This window comes from Saccoglossus kowalevskii, chromosome 11 (assembly GCF_978046115.1).
Source record: "Saccoglossus kowalevskii chromosome 11, keSacKowa6.1, whole genome shotgun sequence".
Classification (NCBI taxonomy): Eukaryota; Metazoa; Hemichordata; class Enteropneusta; family Harrimaniidae; genus Saccoglossus; species Saccoglossus kowalevskii.
The window spans coordinates 15,819,561-15,833,605 of NC_140651.1; the positions used below are offsets into that span (position 1 = coordinate 15,819,561).

General features: G+C 38.6%; 2 protein-coding genes across 2 annotated transcripts; both read left to right on the forward strand.

Moving 5' to 3' along the window:
• Positions 1-228: 228 nt before the first annotated feature.
• Positions 229-4,294, forward strand: LOC100366510 (uncharacterized). Its single transcript, XM_085505221.1, has 3 exons — positions 229-717; positions 828-3,036; positions 3,684-4,294. Exons 1-3 carry the CDS (start codon positions 229-231, stop codon positions 4,292-4,294), a joined length of 3,309 nt encoding a protein of 1,102 aa, XP_085361347.1.
• A 171-nt stretch (positions 4,295-4,465) lies between these two features.
• On the forward strand, positions 4,466-5,572 carry LOC146736232 (uncharacterized). Its single transcript, XM_085505222.1, has 2 exons — positions 4,466-5,023; positions 5,060-5,572. The coding sequence occupies exons 1-2, from the start codon at positions 4,466-4,468 to the stop codon at positions 5,570-5,572; spliced, it is 1,071 nt and encodes a 356-aa protein (XP_085361348.1).
• Positions 5,573-14,045: the final 8,473 nt, after the last annotated feature.

Here is a 14,045-nt window from a genome sequence, read left to right on the forward strand (position 1 = left end):
TGTCACTGGGAATGGGCGAAAACCTGTATCAGAACATTAAACGTTCCCCACACTGAAAGGTGGCGACCACGACGGGACTTACTGCACAATAGCGTTTGTGTTATACAGAACCGTGTAATACAACAGTGAGTATTATTGCCAGCTTATATAAAAAGAACTGAAACATTTGATGCGAAGTTAAAGAATACGTGAACTGTTCATACTAAGCCACACAGAAATACACCAAACATGGCATTTACGGAAGAGAAATTTGCAAGGCAACTAACAATAGCCAAACTCAAGCTTGAGGAAATTACTGAATTATCACAGAGTGAATGTACTGCTGATATAACAATGGCGTATGAACAAGTAGGCGAGTTACTGAAACGGCTGGAGCATTCGAGAGATCAAACAACTGAATATCTGTTAGACAAAGAATCAGAATTAGAGTATGTGAAGCAGTGGACAACAACGCAGAAAGCGTCCATGCAACCAATCAGGGAGGCTCGTCAGCATATCAGAAAATTGGTTGATGATGCAACAGAGCGAGAGACACAAGGGAAACTAGAAAAGGAACTACATATCCAGCAAAGGGTGAGTGAAGAGCAATCCAAACACCGACTACGACAACAACAAGAAATTGAAGAGATAATTATTCGTCAACAAAAACGAGAGGAGGAGTGGTATTTGAGAAAACTTGATTATGAAAAACAAATACACGCTAGACATGCTGAACAGGTGAGCAGTGGACAGTCTTTAACAGCGCCCTCTACACAAGCAGTGAAACTACAAAAGTTATTACTCCCTTCTCTGGTGATTACAAAGACTGGTTACGCTTTTGGAATCAGTTTACTGTGGAGGTGGATGGGTCCAATATTGATGAAGTCAGTAAATTTAATTATCTAATTGAATTGGTGAAAGACAAACCAAGAGAGGACATCTTGGGACTGCCTCACACTGCTGCAGGATATCAGGAAGCTAAGAAAATACTTCTACAAACATACGGTAAAGATATTAAAGTACACAAATCACTGATAAAAGACCTTGAGGAAATTCCAACTGTTACTAACATCCACAAATTGAATGAAGTACATGACTTTTATAACAGGCTATCAAGAATTGTGCGTACACTCAAAACAATGAATAAACTGACTACAGCACAAAGCTCAGTATATACATTAATGGACAAACTAGGTCCTGTACGTGAAGTGCTTGTACAAAAGGATGACAACTGGGAAGAATGGGGTCTAGAAGAGCTTGTTGAGAGTCTGCGGAAATATGTGGAAAGAAATCCACAGAGAGTTACTGAGGAGAATAATACTACAAAATGGAGAGATGATAAGGAAAGAAAAGATGAAAAATTGCTGCTTGGGAGTAATGGAGATCACACATCGAATCGTAAAATTAAGTGTGTGTATTGCCGTTCTGAAGATCACTCCAGTTATAGTTGTGTCAAAGTGCTCAATTTGGCCACAAGGAGAGCCATACTCCGTAGAAATCGAATGTGTTTCAACTGCACAGGAGTTGGACATCTTGCAAGTGACTGCAGATCAAGGGGATGCAGAAATTGCAAAGGAAAGCACCACACATCAATTTGTGACAGGGCAAAATCTACACTTAACGTTTCAGAGAGTGCAAAAGTAGAAAAGGGACTGAGTATCACTACACAGCATACAAGTGCGATTCATGCTACAGTCCTGAGCAAAGTTGGAACAGAGACAGTTCGAATCATGTTTGACACAGGTGCTGGTAGTTCATATGTGTGTACTGACTTGATAACACAATTGCACTTGAAACCTATAAAGAGAGAACAACGCTGTATAGAACAGATGTATGGCACTGTCAGGAAAACTGTCGAACTGTACAATATTACAATAGAATCACTAGCAATAGGTGGGTTTTCATTTGATGTCACCTGTGTAAATGCAGAAAAGGGTGTTTTAACCCACTTACCAAACCCAAACATCAAATCACTGAAGAAACGACATGTTCGGTTTCGCAGACTGCAGTTTAGTAAGGAAGAAACGACTGAGAATCTACTTGCTATTCACATCATCTTGGGAGCAGCCGACTACCAGAGGATTCGAACAACAGAACCGCTGGTGTTGGGCATAAATCCAGACAAGGATCCAGGTGCTGAGTTCACTATGTTGGGTTGGAAAATTTCAGGAAAACAGTCATCAACAGAAAGTCAAACAGAGAAGCAGTTCTTCATGAAAACCGGATATGAAGAATTTGAGAAGCTGTGCTCATTGGATGTTTTGGGAATTAGGGATGTGGATAGCAAAGACACTTCAATGATTCATGAAGAATTTAGACAACAGTTGAGTATGACAGAACAGGGATACTACGAAACCAAACTGCCATGGAAGGAAGATCACATTCCTCTTCCTACAAACAAAGGCTTATGCACAGCTCGACTGTACAGCACATCAAAGAAACTAGAGAGAATGGGGAAATTAGAGGAGTACAATAACATTATGAGAGAACAAATAAATGAGAGAATTATTGAGCCTGCACCATTTCATCAAACAGGGAAGGTCATTCATTATGTGCCACATCAGGCTGTTATCAGAGGGAAAGCAGAAACAACAAAGATGAGGATAGTGTACGACTGCTCAGCAAAAGCCAACACAAAAAGCCCCTCACTCAATGACTGCTTAGAGACAGGCCCCTCACTACAGCCACTACTGTTTGACATTATGATAAGGAACCGCATGCGAAAATATTGCATCAGAGGAGACATCCAGAAGGCTTTTCTTCAAATTCGAGTACACGAACAAGACAGAGATGCAATGAGAATTTTGTGGTACAACAATCTACAAGATCGTCAACTGATGGAGTACTGTTTTACACGGGTGATCTTTGGAGCAACTTCAAGTTCATATATCCTAGGAGTAACACTGCAAAAACACATTGAGAACTATAGGGAAAACTATCCAATAACAGTCCAAACCCTATTGGATGATACATATGTTGACGATATTCAAGGAGGAGGAGAGACAGAACGTGATGTTGCAGTATTCAAAGAAGAATCTACCAAAATACTATCAGAAGGTGGGTTTTCACTTCACAAATAGCACAGCAACATCACCCATCTTAGCTCCAAAAACAACATAAAACATGAAGGGACTGATAACACATCAACCAGTGACACAACGATTCTCGGTATCCCATGGAACAAGATGGAAGACACACTGATTCTTGACTTTGAGCCAGGCTTAAAAGGCAGTGAACCAACTACTAAACGGAAAATGATATCGGATATTAACAGCATTTATGACATACTTGGGTGGAGTTCACCAGTAACTATCACTGCAAAATTGATCTTCAGTGAAGTTTGTCTCCTTCAGTTACATTGGGATGAAAGGGTGCCAGAGGGAATTCACAAAAAAAATGGTGGATGTGGATAAAGAGCTTGCAACTAGCACCAACCATAACCATACCACGCTGTGTGTTTACCGACACACCCACAAGTTTTGAGATTCATGGATTTGCAGACGCCAGCAAAGTAGCTCTCTGTGCTGCAGTCTATGTTGTGGCATGCCGGGACTCAAAACCAGTCAGTCAGTAGTTGTTAGTTGCCAAGTCCAGAATCGCACCAAAAGACAGGACCATCCCAAGATTGGAATTGGCAGCTGCTCATACTTTAGCTAAATTGCAGAATAATGTTTCAAAGGCACTAGCTGCATTTCCCATCACAGCCTGGAATAGTTGGGTAGACAGCACAACAGTTTTGTATTGGCTTCAAAACCACGGTGAATGGTCAACATTCGTTCGCAATCGAGTAAGAAAGATCGGAGAGCTTACAGATGCTCAGTGGAGATATGTACCGACAACAGAAAACCCAAGCGACTTAGGGACCAGAGGCACAACGCCAGACCGTCTTGGTACACTTTGGTTCAATGGGCCAAAGTGGCTTTCAAGTGAGATAGACAGACCAGTTCAACCAGAGATTTCTGAATCAGCAGGCACGAAAACAGAAAAGAGGTCAACGAAGTACAATAAAGCTATGCTCCTGACAGAAGATGAGAACGACTTGAATAAATGGGTACAAGACCTCCTGAGCCGATTTCCCTTCTGGAAGCTTTTGCGCATAACGACACACATAAAGCGTTTTGCAGACAGCTGTAGAGGGATGAGACGGATTGGGCCTCTCACTAAATCTGAGATGTCAGCAGCGGAAACAGTATGGATTAAAATGACACAACAAACAAACAGAATGGCAGTCGACATTGCAATATCAGTAGATCATGACGGGATACAGAGATGCAGCAGTAGAATCCAAGGTTACAATCCAATCTACATTCCATGAAAGACAGCCTTAGCGAGACGGATAATTGAGCATTGCCATATTCTAACATTACACGGGGGAGTAGCCACAACAATGAGTAAGGTGAGAGAGAAATACTGGATTCTAAAACTGAGATCCCTAGTCAAATCAATACTACACAATTGCAACAATTGTAAAAAGTACCGTGCAAAAATGTTGGATGCACCTGTGACATCAGTTCTGCCTGCCTTCCGAACTGAATTTACTGAGCCCTTCGATGTGACAGGTGTGGACTTTGCAGGACCACTTCACTACAAATTAGGCAAGAGTGAAACGAATAAGTCTTACATCGCTCTCTTTACATGTGCAACTACCAGAGCTGTACACTTAAAGCTGTGCAAAGATATGTCAGCGATAGAATTCAAACGTGGACTGAAGGAGTTTGTTGCACGGAGAGGATCACCAAGTTGTATGGTGAGTGACAATGCCAAGACATTTGTTGCGACCAAGATGTGGCTAACTAAGCTTCAGAATGATGAAGATATATTCAACTACCTCACAACAAAGGGCATTGAGTGGAGATTTAACCTGTCACGCTCTCCATGGTGGGGTGGTTTCTTTGAGAGACTCATTGGCATCACAAAAAGAGCCCTATCCAAAACTATAGGACGAGCGCTGCTGATGTTCGAAGAACTTGAGGAAGTACTGCTGGATGTAGAAGTTTTCATGAACAACAGACCATTGTGCTACATGGAGGAAGACTTAGAACAAGTAGTTATCACTCCAAATATGTTGTTACGCTGACAGCCAGCACGTTACCTAGAGGACAATGTTCATGACTTAGATGATGACATAGGCAAACGTCTAAAATACCTTAAGACCTGTAGAGAACATGTACGTAAACGTTGGTTGAATGAATATTTACATGCATTACAGGAGCGTAATACCAAGGGGTTAGAAACCAAAAAGCATGAATTGCCAGGAAAGAACTCTGTCATTCTACTGAAGGACTCAACAAAGAACCGAGCAAATTGGAAGATAGGACGCATTGTAGATACCATTGTTGGTAAGGACGGAGTGATCAGAGGATACAAAATCAAGACAGGCAGTGGCTACATCGTTGAAAGGCCACTACAATTGGTTTGTGACCTAGAAATCAGCAATACAAATGATGAAACTCCAGTGGGTGATGATATTAAATCAGAAGAACCAGTTGGGACCCTCAAGAACCAGAATGTGAGTCGTCCAAGTCGAAAGGCAAAGACTGCTGCAGTGAACCGCTTAGTTGGTGTCATTGCAAACGAGATTGAGGACGATTAGAAAACCATGATATTAAAGTTAAGGTAACTTTAATAGGGGGAGGGTGTGGAAAACCTGCTATGTAGTGCTGCTAATTTAAGTGGCTATTTTAGTAACACTGATGACCTGGGGTCACGTTCACCAGGAGCCGAGAACAAACTTCTTATTTATCGATTTTTATGTTGACATTTGTTCCAAAAGTCTAGTTATTATATTAGAGTCTCAATTATTGTTATGAACATTAGCGAAGTTCAAATATGAGAAATAATTCTTAGTTAGAACTTTCGGGTTTTCAGAGCGCATTATGAGAGTTGTTATGAACATCGTGACTGAATTATTATTATCGAACAACAAACATTCAGGATATATCATTGTACAAGATTCGTGATTTATTTGTGTATACACTCTGATATCGGGAAATCGTTTATTACAAAATTTATGCACCAGCTATTCTACAGTTATTGTCATTCGCGATGATTTCACTCTGATTTGTAAGATAAATTCTCCATACTCTTCCATTACCCATGATACTGTTCGAGCCTCGTTGGTAGGTTTTTCTAGAATGTTCAAGATGTCGCTGATGTAACAAGTGTTTGTAAACCGTTCCGTTGAAATAAAACAGAGTTTGTGTTCATCGAGAACCGTGAGTTTCATCAGTGTCACTGGGAATGGGCGAAAACCTGTATCAGAACATTAAACGTTCCCCACATGATAGCTAGTTTCTAGTGGAGTGGCTGACGCAATGATCAAGGGACCCGCCGTAGGCGGCAGTTTTTTCATGCGAGGTCAATTTTGGATCACCAGGTCAATCCTAAACGCGTAATTAGGACTGAGACGAGAATCAATTTTGGGTGCCAGAAATTAACCAAAGACGCTTATTTGGGTATAATTTGCGCTGTCAAGACAACGTTCAGGTTAATAAAATAAGATTGACGACGTTTTCCCATGAGAAAAAAGTGAACTATTTGTTGAAAAAAGCGGAGAAAAATTGATATGCAAAAGTCGTGACGTCGTCATGGAAATTGTCTACAGTACACGTACACGCATCTTTCGATGAGGTAGATTATTTTGCTAGTCAGCCAAGGACGCCGTACAGACATTGTACTAATAGAAGGTAAGAGCTCATGTTTTTCCACAAATTTTAAAATATTCTTAACAATTGCTTTACCTATAAAACTTTGCAGACCATGCTATGATCATTCAGTGTTTTGAACTAAACGACTCATCGCTTAGCAAAGCCGATTTTCAGGATTTATTGGCACATGATGTCATGAATCAGGGAATCTAATGGCCAAAAATAAATCGCCAAATATTGCATCGTACATAAATGATGACAGCGATTTACTAGGCCTATGGCCTGTGAACTCGTATGATTTGTGTGATGTGCACATGCACGGTGCGACTAGTAAAAATTACCTAACCTACCGGTCCTTCACGGCCACAGTTGTCACGATGCATCTCAATAAAATAGCATCTAAAACCAAAATGAGGCCGATATGTGTAAATACTTGTACATTAATAGTCTGGTCTATGCAGCCAGCAATAATGAAATTGCAAGAATGATGACCTCGGATGTAGCCATGTCTAGGGCATGGATATGACCACCCTATTCGTTATTCGGCATAGGCTACCACACACTGTATAATATTATGCAAAAAATTGTATTTCATTCATCACATTGGCATGGCTGGCTGTACCCATTCTTACTTTTTCATGACCATTGTTTGGCCCACTACAATTTTCTTGTGATTTAGGCGTATTTTTGTCACATGAAGAAACAGCAAGAGCTGCAATGTGTACAACAAAAATGCTCTTATCATGCTTGTGATGTTGCAATTGTAGATAAATGGCCACATCAGGAATGTACATAACTGTTATTTATTAGGCAGAAACTGATAGGGGCCTATTCCTTGTGCTGATGTCTACCTACACATGTACATCAGTGAAAGTTTTGCTGTCACCAGCTGCCATTCTTGAAATGATGCCATCGATCAACAGTTCACGCCACTCACCTCAACCTTAAACAATGACATGTTTTGTCATTTGTTAATAAGGCCAAATTTTATTTTTATGGAAATAGTTACCTTTTTCTAAAATGAACACAAGTTGATATTAATATCAGCGTGTAAAAAAACAGTTGTTTAAAAAGATTGTATTTGATGTAGACTGAACATGTTGGGCAAAAATAAATCTAAAATAATAAAATCCCTGCCTAACTACCCAATAGTTTTTACCCTAATACTGGAAACACCAAATTTGTTTTCATTGGCCTCATAATGGTTTGAGATCTTTTCAACATGGTCCACATAAATAATGAGGAATAAACTGGTATTCTGTACAAACAGATCCATGCATTTACATTCTATGTTTCTGGTTTGATGTTGAGTCATTTACAGCCCTGTCATTGGTGATACCAGGATTTCAACTCACTCCAGTTATATGTCAGGTGGCACATTGCCATTGCCATGCGATAAATTCATTATTTTTACGATTTCCATCAGTCTGATGGGATTGATATCATTCATATAAGGCAGTGATATTCCTATGAAGTACAATTACATATCATATATTCTCTTTGCACCTACTTTATTTTATGTGCATAAACTGTGTATATTTTCAATGAGAGGATGCTTGAATGCACGGTAGTGCTTTCAGCATCCTCTCGCCAGTTATTTACAATGTGCCTCAGGATTATATTATGGAAAGTCCAATCATTTCCAAAGCATTATCTATTTCAACAATGTTCTTCCTATTGAACATTCCTCTACTCAACACCTTACTCAAATCATTCATTACCTTTATATAATCCTTACCACTTACTTGTTTTTTTTATTTTCTTCCAGGCGAGATAATTCAACCATCGTCTGTATCTCCTACTGGCCAAACTTGACAATTATTTTCACTTTATTCTTACTCGAATGTTTTTTGTAAACTTGTTGTTTATTGTTAGTTAAAATGAAAAATAAAAACTTTATTATTTCCTTGTTCATTACAGACGATTATTTTATTCACACTATTTTACCTGGTTGTCTTCCAACTTGTCTGCTAGTGATGTCTAATAGCAACTGGTCAAATTACAATCGAGTATTGGGTGGGTCACAGTCTTAGTACAAATAAGCCATTCACTGCCAAAGAACAATTACAATCATTCTTTCCGATCAAGTACTTTAACCTCACCTTCTTGATTCAAATGACATAACCAAAAGACTTAAAACATCACCCACTTCGTATAACACACAACACCATTTTCACATAATTGTTCATACATGTATACATTGTCACAGCAAAATCAATTCCATAAATTTACCAATGGCTCAAGCAAATCCTTTGCCTATATTAACTATAGTCTCTTCTGTAAGCCATCTAATACTTGTGACTTGTGTTTCAATTACATAACGTTAGTCCAAAAATGTCAGCTTCTATTATTTGAACACAATCCCATTATCAAGGTCACGTTTATATTGTGCTGGTCCCGCTAACTCTTGATGATATCATTCAACACTTTCCCATAACCTGTCATCATTTAGGCTTACACGAGGTTCCAGACGGATTTCAGTGACTGACAGTGAAGTCAGTGATTGGAACTAATTACGATATAAACGTCGCCAACCCGACTGCTGTTACTGATAGTTTGGTATGTGTAGTCTCTTAATATAGCGGACAATTAATCAAATATATATGACGTGGTAAATACTTTATGTGATTGGCTACATGCGAGTGGAATATGTGGAAGCCACGCCTCTAGCTCTTAAACTTCAATGTGATAGGTTAAAGTTTTGAAGTGAATAAAGCTAGTCTTAGTCAGTCGTGGCGAGAACTCCACGAGGCAGGGGAGTCTTGGGGTATTCTCGGCAGATGATCCAGCATTGGCGAGCTCTCCACAGGGCTACTGAGATTAGAAGTTGAAACGAATTCCATTTGTGTGTGTTTTTTGTTCGGTGGAAGGGTTGGCGAACGTAGCGATCCCGTGTACCTGAGATAACGTTTAAGAACATGATAATTAAGCCGTTATAGAGGACTCAGATAGCTAGCTTAGTTAACAAATCAATATATTATGATAGTCGTGCGAAAGTTCAAGCATGATTGTATATAAAGCCTTCACTGATTGGTTTTAGTTTGCGAGAGTTGAACGAGAGTCCTAGAGAGGTTGTTGATCAGGCAATACCAACAAATTAAATTAGGGAAATATTTAGAAAAAATAAAATCACACACCAAGAAAAATTATATAAGAAAAGGTTAAAACATGACAATTAGTTCTGATTTAAATTTAAAACGAAAGTCAAATTATTTTGAATGTTTGTGTAGCTTTTAAAAATGCATTATGACCATAGTATGACAGAATCAAATGTTCTCGTCTTCGCGTTTGTCGGTTATGTTTGTTTTCACAAGTAATTTATCCGATACCCTTGTATCGCATTCGACATCATTTATGGGACCTACTTATAATTTAGTTCAAATTGATAAATTTTATGCTCGCGTAAGGTAGCTGGATTCACGCACACACACACTGTTTTAATCGGTTTTACTTCGGTCGTTCGTAGTTATTTTTGTCCTTAATACTCAGGCCAATCTCGATTGGAATAGGATAACAAATATCAGTTGTGAGAAATATAAATACTTTTGTGGGTGAATCACTAAATATAGTACAGAAAGTGCTGAGTATTTTCAAACTCAGGGATTAGTAATAGCACCACTGATGACAACAAGATTTTCAAATATTTAATTTTGAGATTATTTGAATATACAGAAGATACTTGTATTAATAATTTGGATGATATTGAATGGATTTTAAATAGATTTTGTCTTAAATTAGAAGTACTGCTTTAGCGTCTATTGTTTCTTTTAGTTACTGTCAATTACTTAGACTATTCAGAAATTGTCTTGGACAAGTATGGTTATACACACAGCAATTTTAGCACACACTGAAGATTGTAATTGGTATTTGGGGGGGGGGTTGCCTGGCAATGGCGGATATCATGTGAAATACAAATATGCAATTTTGCTCCACCTTTCATCTTAGCACTGGCTATCGCGAAATTGGGCGTGTTGTGTGGGCAATTGGTATTGACTAATAAACATTTATAGTTGTTTAAAATTATATCATCGCCAGCCAGTAACAACCACTATAACATTTTAAACTTAATTGTCTAACAAATATGGACGAATCTGAATCAAGTACAAACTTTAACGGCACAGCAATTGATCCTCTGAAAAGGTATTGTAAGACAAGTGTATATATAAATGCAAAATATTTGACAATGTTATAGAGCAGAATCTGAGAAAATAGGAACTTGTAAAAAAATTTACAGATGGGTTTTCTTTATGCTAGTATAGTATGTTAACATCATTCATACCAATATATTACTGGTTATATCCAACGATAAACAAATTAATTTATGAACAAGATTTATTCTATTCTAGTTATTATATGTTACTATACCGGTAAGTGTGTTAGTATACATGTTCATGGGCAAAGATTTGTTTGTCTACACTGAAGTGTAAATTTAACAAATTAACTGTGGTGATAAATGACATCATGCACATTGAGTGAAACCATACTTACCTTACACCAAGTCGATAGAAATATATTGATTGGAACATTTCTTAATCTGGGGCTTACTGCGAAATGCCACCTTCATTTTTGCTAGGTTCCATTAAGGCAGGAGGTCTTAACCACCTTGAGCTGCCAGTCACTGGCCAGCTAGTGTGTAAACATAAAGCCTAATCCAGTCCATGGCCCAGACTGTCAAGTAGAAATTGACAATTTACTAGTAAAGGAAAGAAAAATTACTATTTACATAACGAAAAGTAAAAGGTAATCTATATGGTTTAGATATAAAAATGACGAAAATATCATCTGTAATAATAATAATAATAATAATAATAATATAAATGAACTACTGGTACAACGAATTTATATGCAGAAGAAAAGAAAAAAATGCAAAGAAGTGGTTCTGAATTTTTTTAAAGGATGAAGGAGTTGAAGATTAAGTGACTGGAGGTGAGTGATCTTCAATTAAACAGAGCGTCAAATTAGCACCTCAAGGAATTTGTTCATTTTAATATATTCAGACGTTCAGCCATACCTAAATCAAATCGAAAGAAGATATTGATTGAAACATTTTGGAAGAATGCATTAGCACAACTATTGGGCGCATGGTCTGTCTGGAGCTCAACAATTAAGTCGATTCTAAATTCCCAATTTGAATATTAATAATAGATGACATGAGCAACAATATTCACTGCCGTATAATCCTTCTTGTGACCCAGCTGTCCTATCAGAATGACATGGTACTAGGGTTATATTTAGTGCTAACTTAAACCACAGGTTTCTAACATAGTACTGCCTACCTCCACTTAAAATTCTAGGTGGAACTATGATCATAACACAAGCCCAAGGTTTCTGTAATTGGACTAAAGAACCTCAAGCTTATTACCTACACTACTTATATTTATGCTTTATGTTTACACACTAGCTGGCCAGTGACTGGCAGCTCAGGGTGGTTCAGACCTCCTGCCTTCTGGGTTAAATAACGGCTGATGAAAACAATCATGCGTTGAGAAACGTGAGTTAGCCAGTGACATGGCCTGATTCATATGCAGGTTGACAAATATTTTTCTTATGTATTTGTATGCTTTGGTTATGATATATTTAGCCAATTTGCCATTCGTTGTCAGGAATGTGGCTCTATTCTATTGCCTTGGTGGTTTGTTTCATTCCTGATATTTCTGGTTATATAATGGTATGGAGGCGGGGTTTTGAGAGGGGAAAATTGAAGTCTTACTTTTCAATTGTTTAACATGAAATCAAGCCATGACTTCACAGTAATGGTAGGGATGCAGTGACAATGAGAGGTTGATATTTTGCTCCTTTCTCAGTCTGAGGCAGGGAAGAGCAGAAAGACTGTTGTACATGGCAAATTGTGGATCTGATTCTAAGTCGGCGCTGGCATATGGCAGAACTTTAGCACCTATCTGGGCGAAGCCTAAGATTTGTTTTTTTGTAAAACCACTTCTAGAAAATCTGATGGTTCCAGTACATTCGTATGTTTTGTACCACACCACTGATCGGGCTAATTCAAGATCGCCATTGTCATAACATTCAGTACAGCCACTTTACATCGAAGTTCAATGTCAATATGAGTCAACAGATTTTGAAGTTTTGGGCAAAGTCAAACACATTTATCAATGATTCACCAAACAGGCTGCTTATGTGCAACGTCTCTTCAACCAGGGGTACCTGGTTTGTGATGTAAATAGAGTTGTCGCAGCGAACTAACATTTTCTTGTCCTAAACTTTGCTTAGAAAGTGGACTAGCCGTCTTTGTTTATGTGATGTCTTACTTCTTGTGGGTAACCACTCCCCCTTACTCTCAGGTTTATGAAATAGGATCCCTATTCTACTGAAAAAGCATCAGTGACTGGGGGGGGGGGGTTATGGATGGAGAGTATGGATCAGTCTGGAACCCCATCGTAGGAATACTTGGCAGGGTCCACGCAATATGCTACCAACTGTGCTTGTAGTACTAGATGCTGAATAGGGCATACTTGGAGGACCATTTCTGGAAAATTGAAAAAAAAAGATATTCCAACAGAACCCATAAGAGTACTCAGCGTTACTATTAATATGGAGCATAGTGCACAAGAAGGTGTCTGACAATGACCCATGCTGGTGAGTGCCTTACTAGACCTTGCTGCATTATAAATTCCATACCAGAACACTAGCTCCTGTTCAGGGTTTTGGACACAATTTAGTTGGTTTACTGTGAAATGCAAAATGTGTAAGATTTCTGTTGACACTGTAGATACAGGTTTATATTTATTTACCAACTATGTGGCATGCTTTTGGTTCTCCGAATAATTTGGTAAATATTCCTAGAGCAAAGTTCAACCCACAGGGGCAAACATTGAAGTGGTTCTTTGTACCATGAATCATGAAGGGGACTGGGGACTTTCATGGTGAATCGATCTGTACAGTACAGTAGGATCACCAGTTTAAGCAGAAGCGCACACAGCCTGGAAGTACTGATTCTGACAGCTCAAGTCTACAATACAATAGAGTTCATCCACCCATCCCACTTTTTCTCAGATTAAACAGCTTTCTGATTGCCAAACTGAAACTTTATCTGAGTAGGAGTGCTACTGTGCTTGCTGATAACCCTGATTTTGAAACCATATCAATCATATAAAATAGTGCCTTGTGCAAAGCCCGACACACTGAAGTCGTTTAGACTGGCTATCATTAATGTAGTGTGAAATGGTAACGCAATTCAGAGGAACTAAAATTGTCAACACAGCACAGACAGTAAATTTTAGATCTAATCTTAGGGAGTCCAGTTCAGGCTGGCATTGACGGCGCTTTCAAACACCTTTACATGCTTGGATCCAGCAAAAATAGGGTCAAGAGTTTCTACTGATCGGGTGAAAGTATGGCAGAATTGTTAGTTGCATGGACCTGTGGCCTTAACATGTATATCATTATTATTTCAAAGGT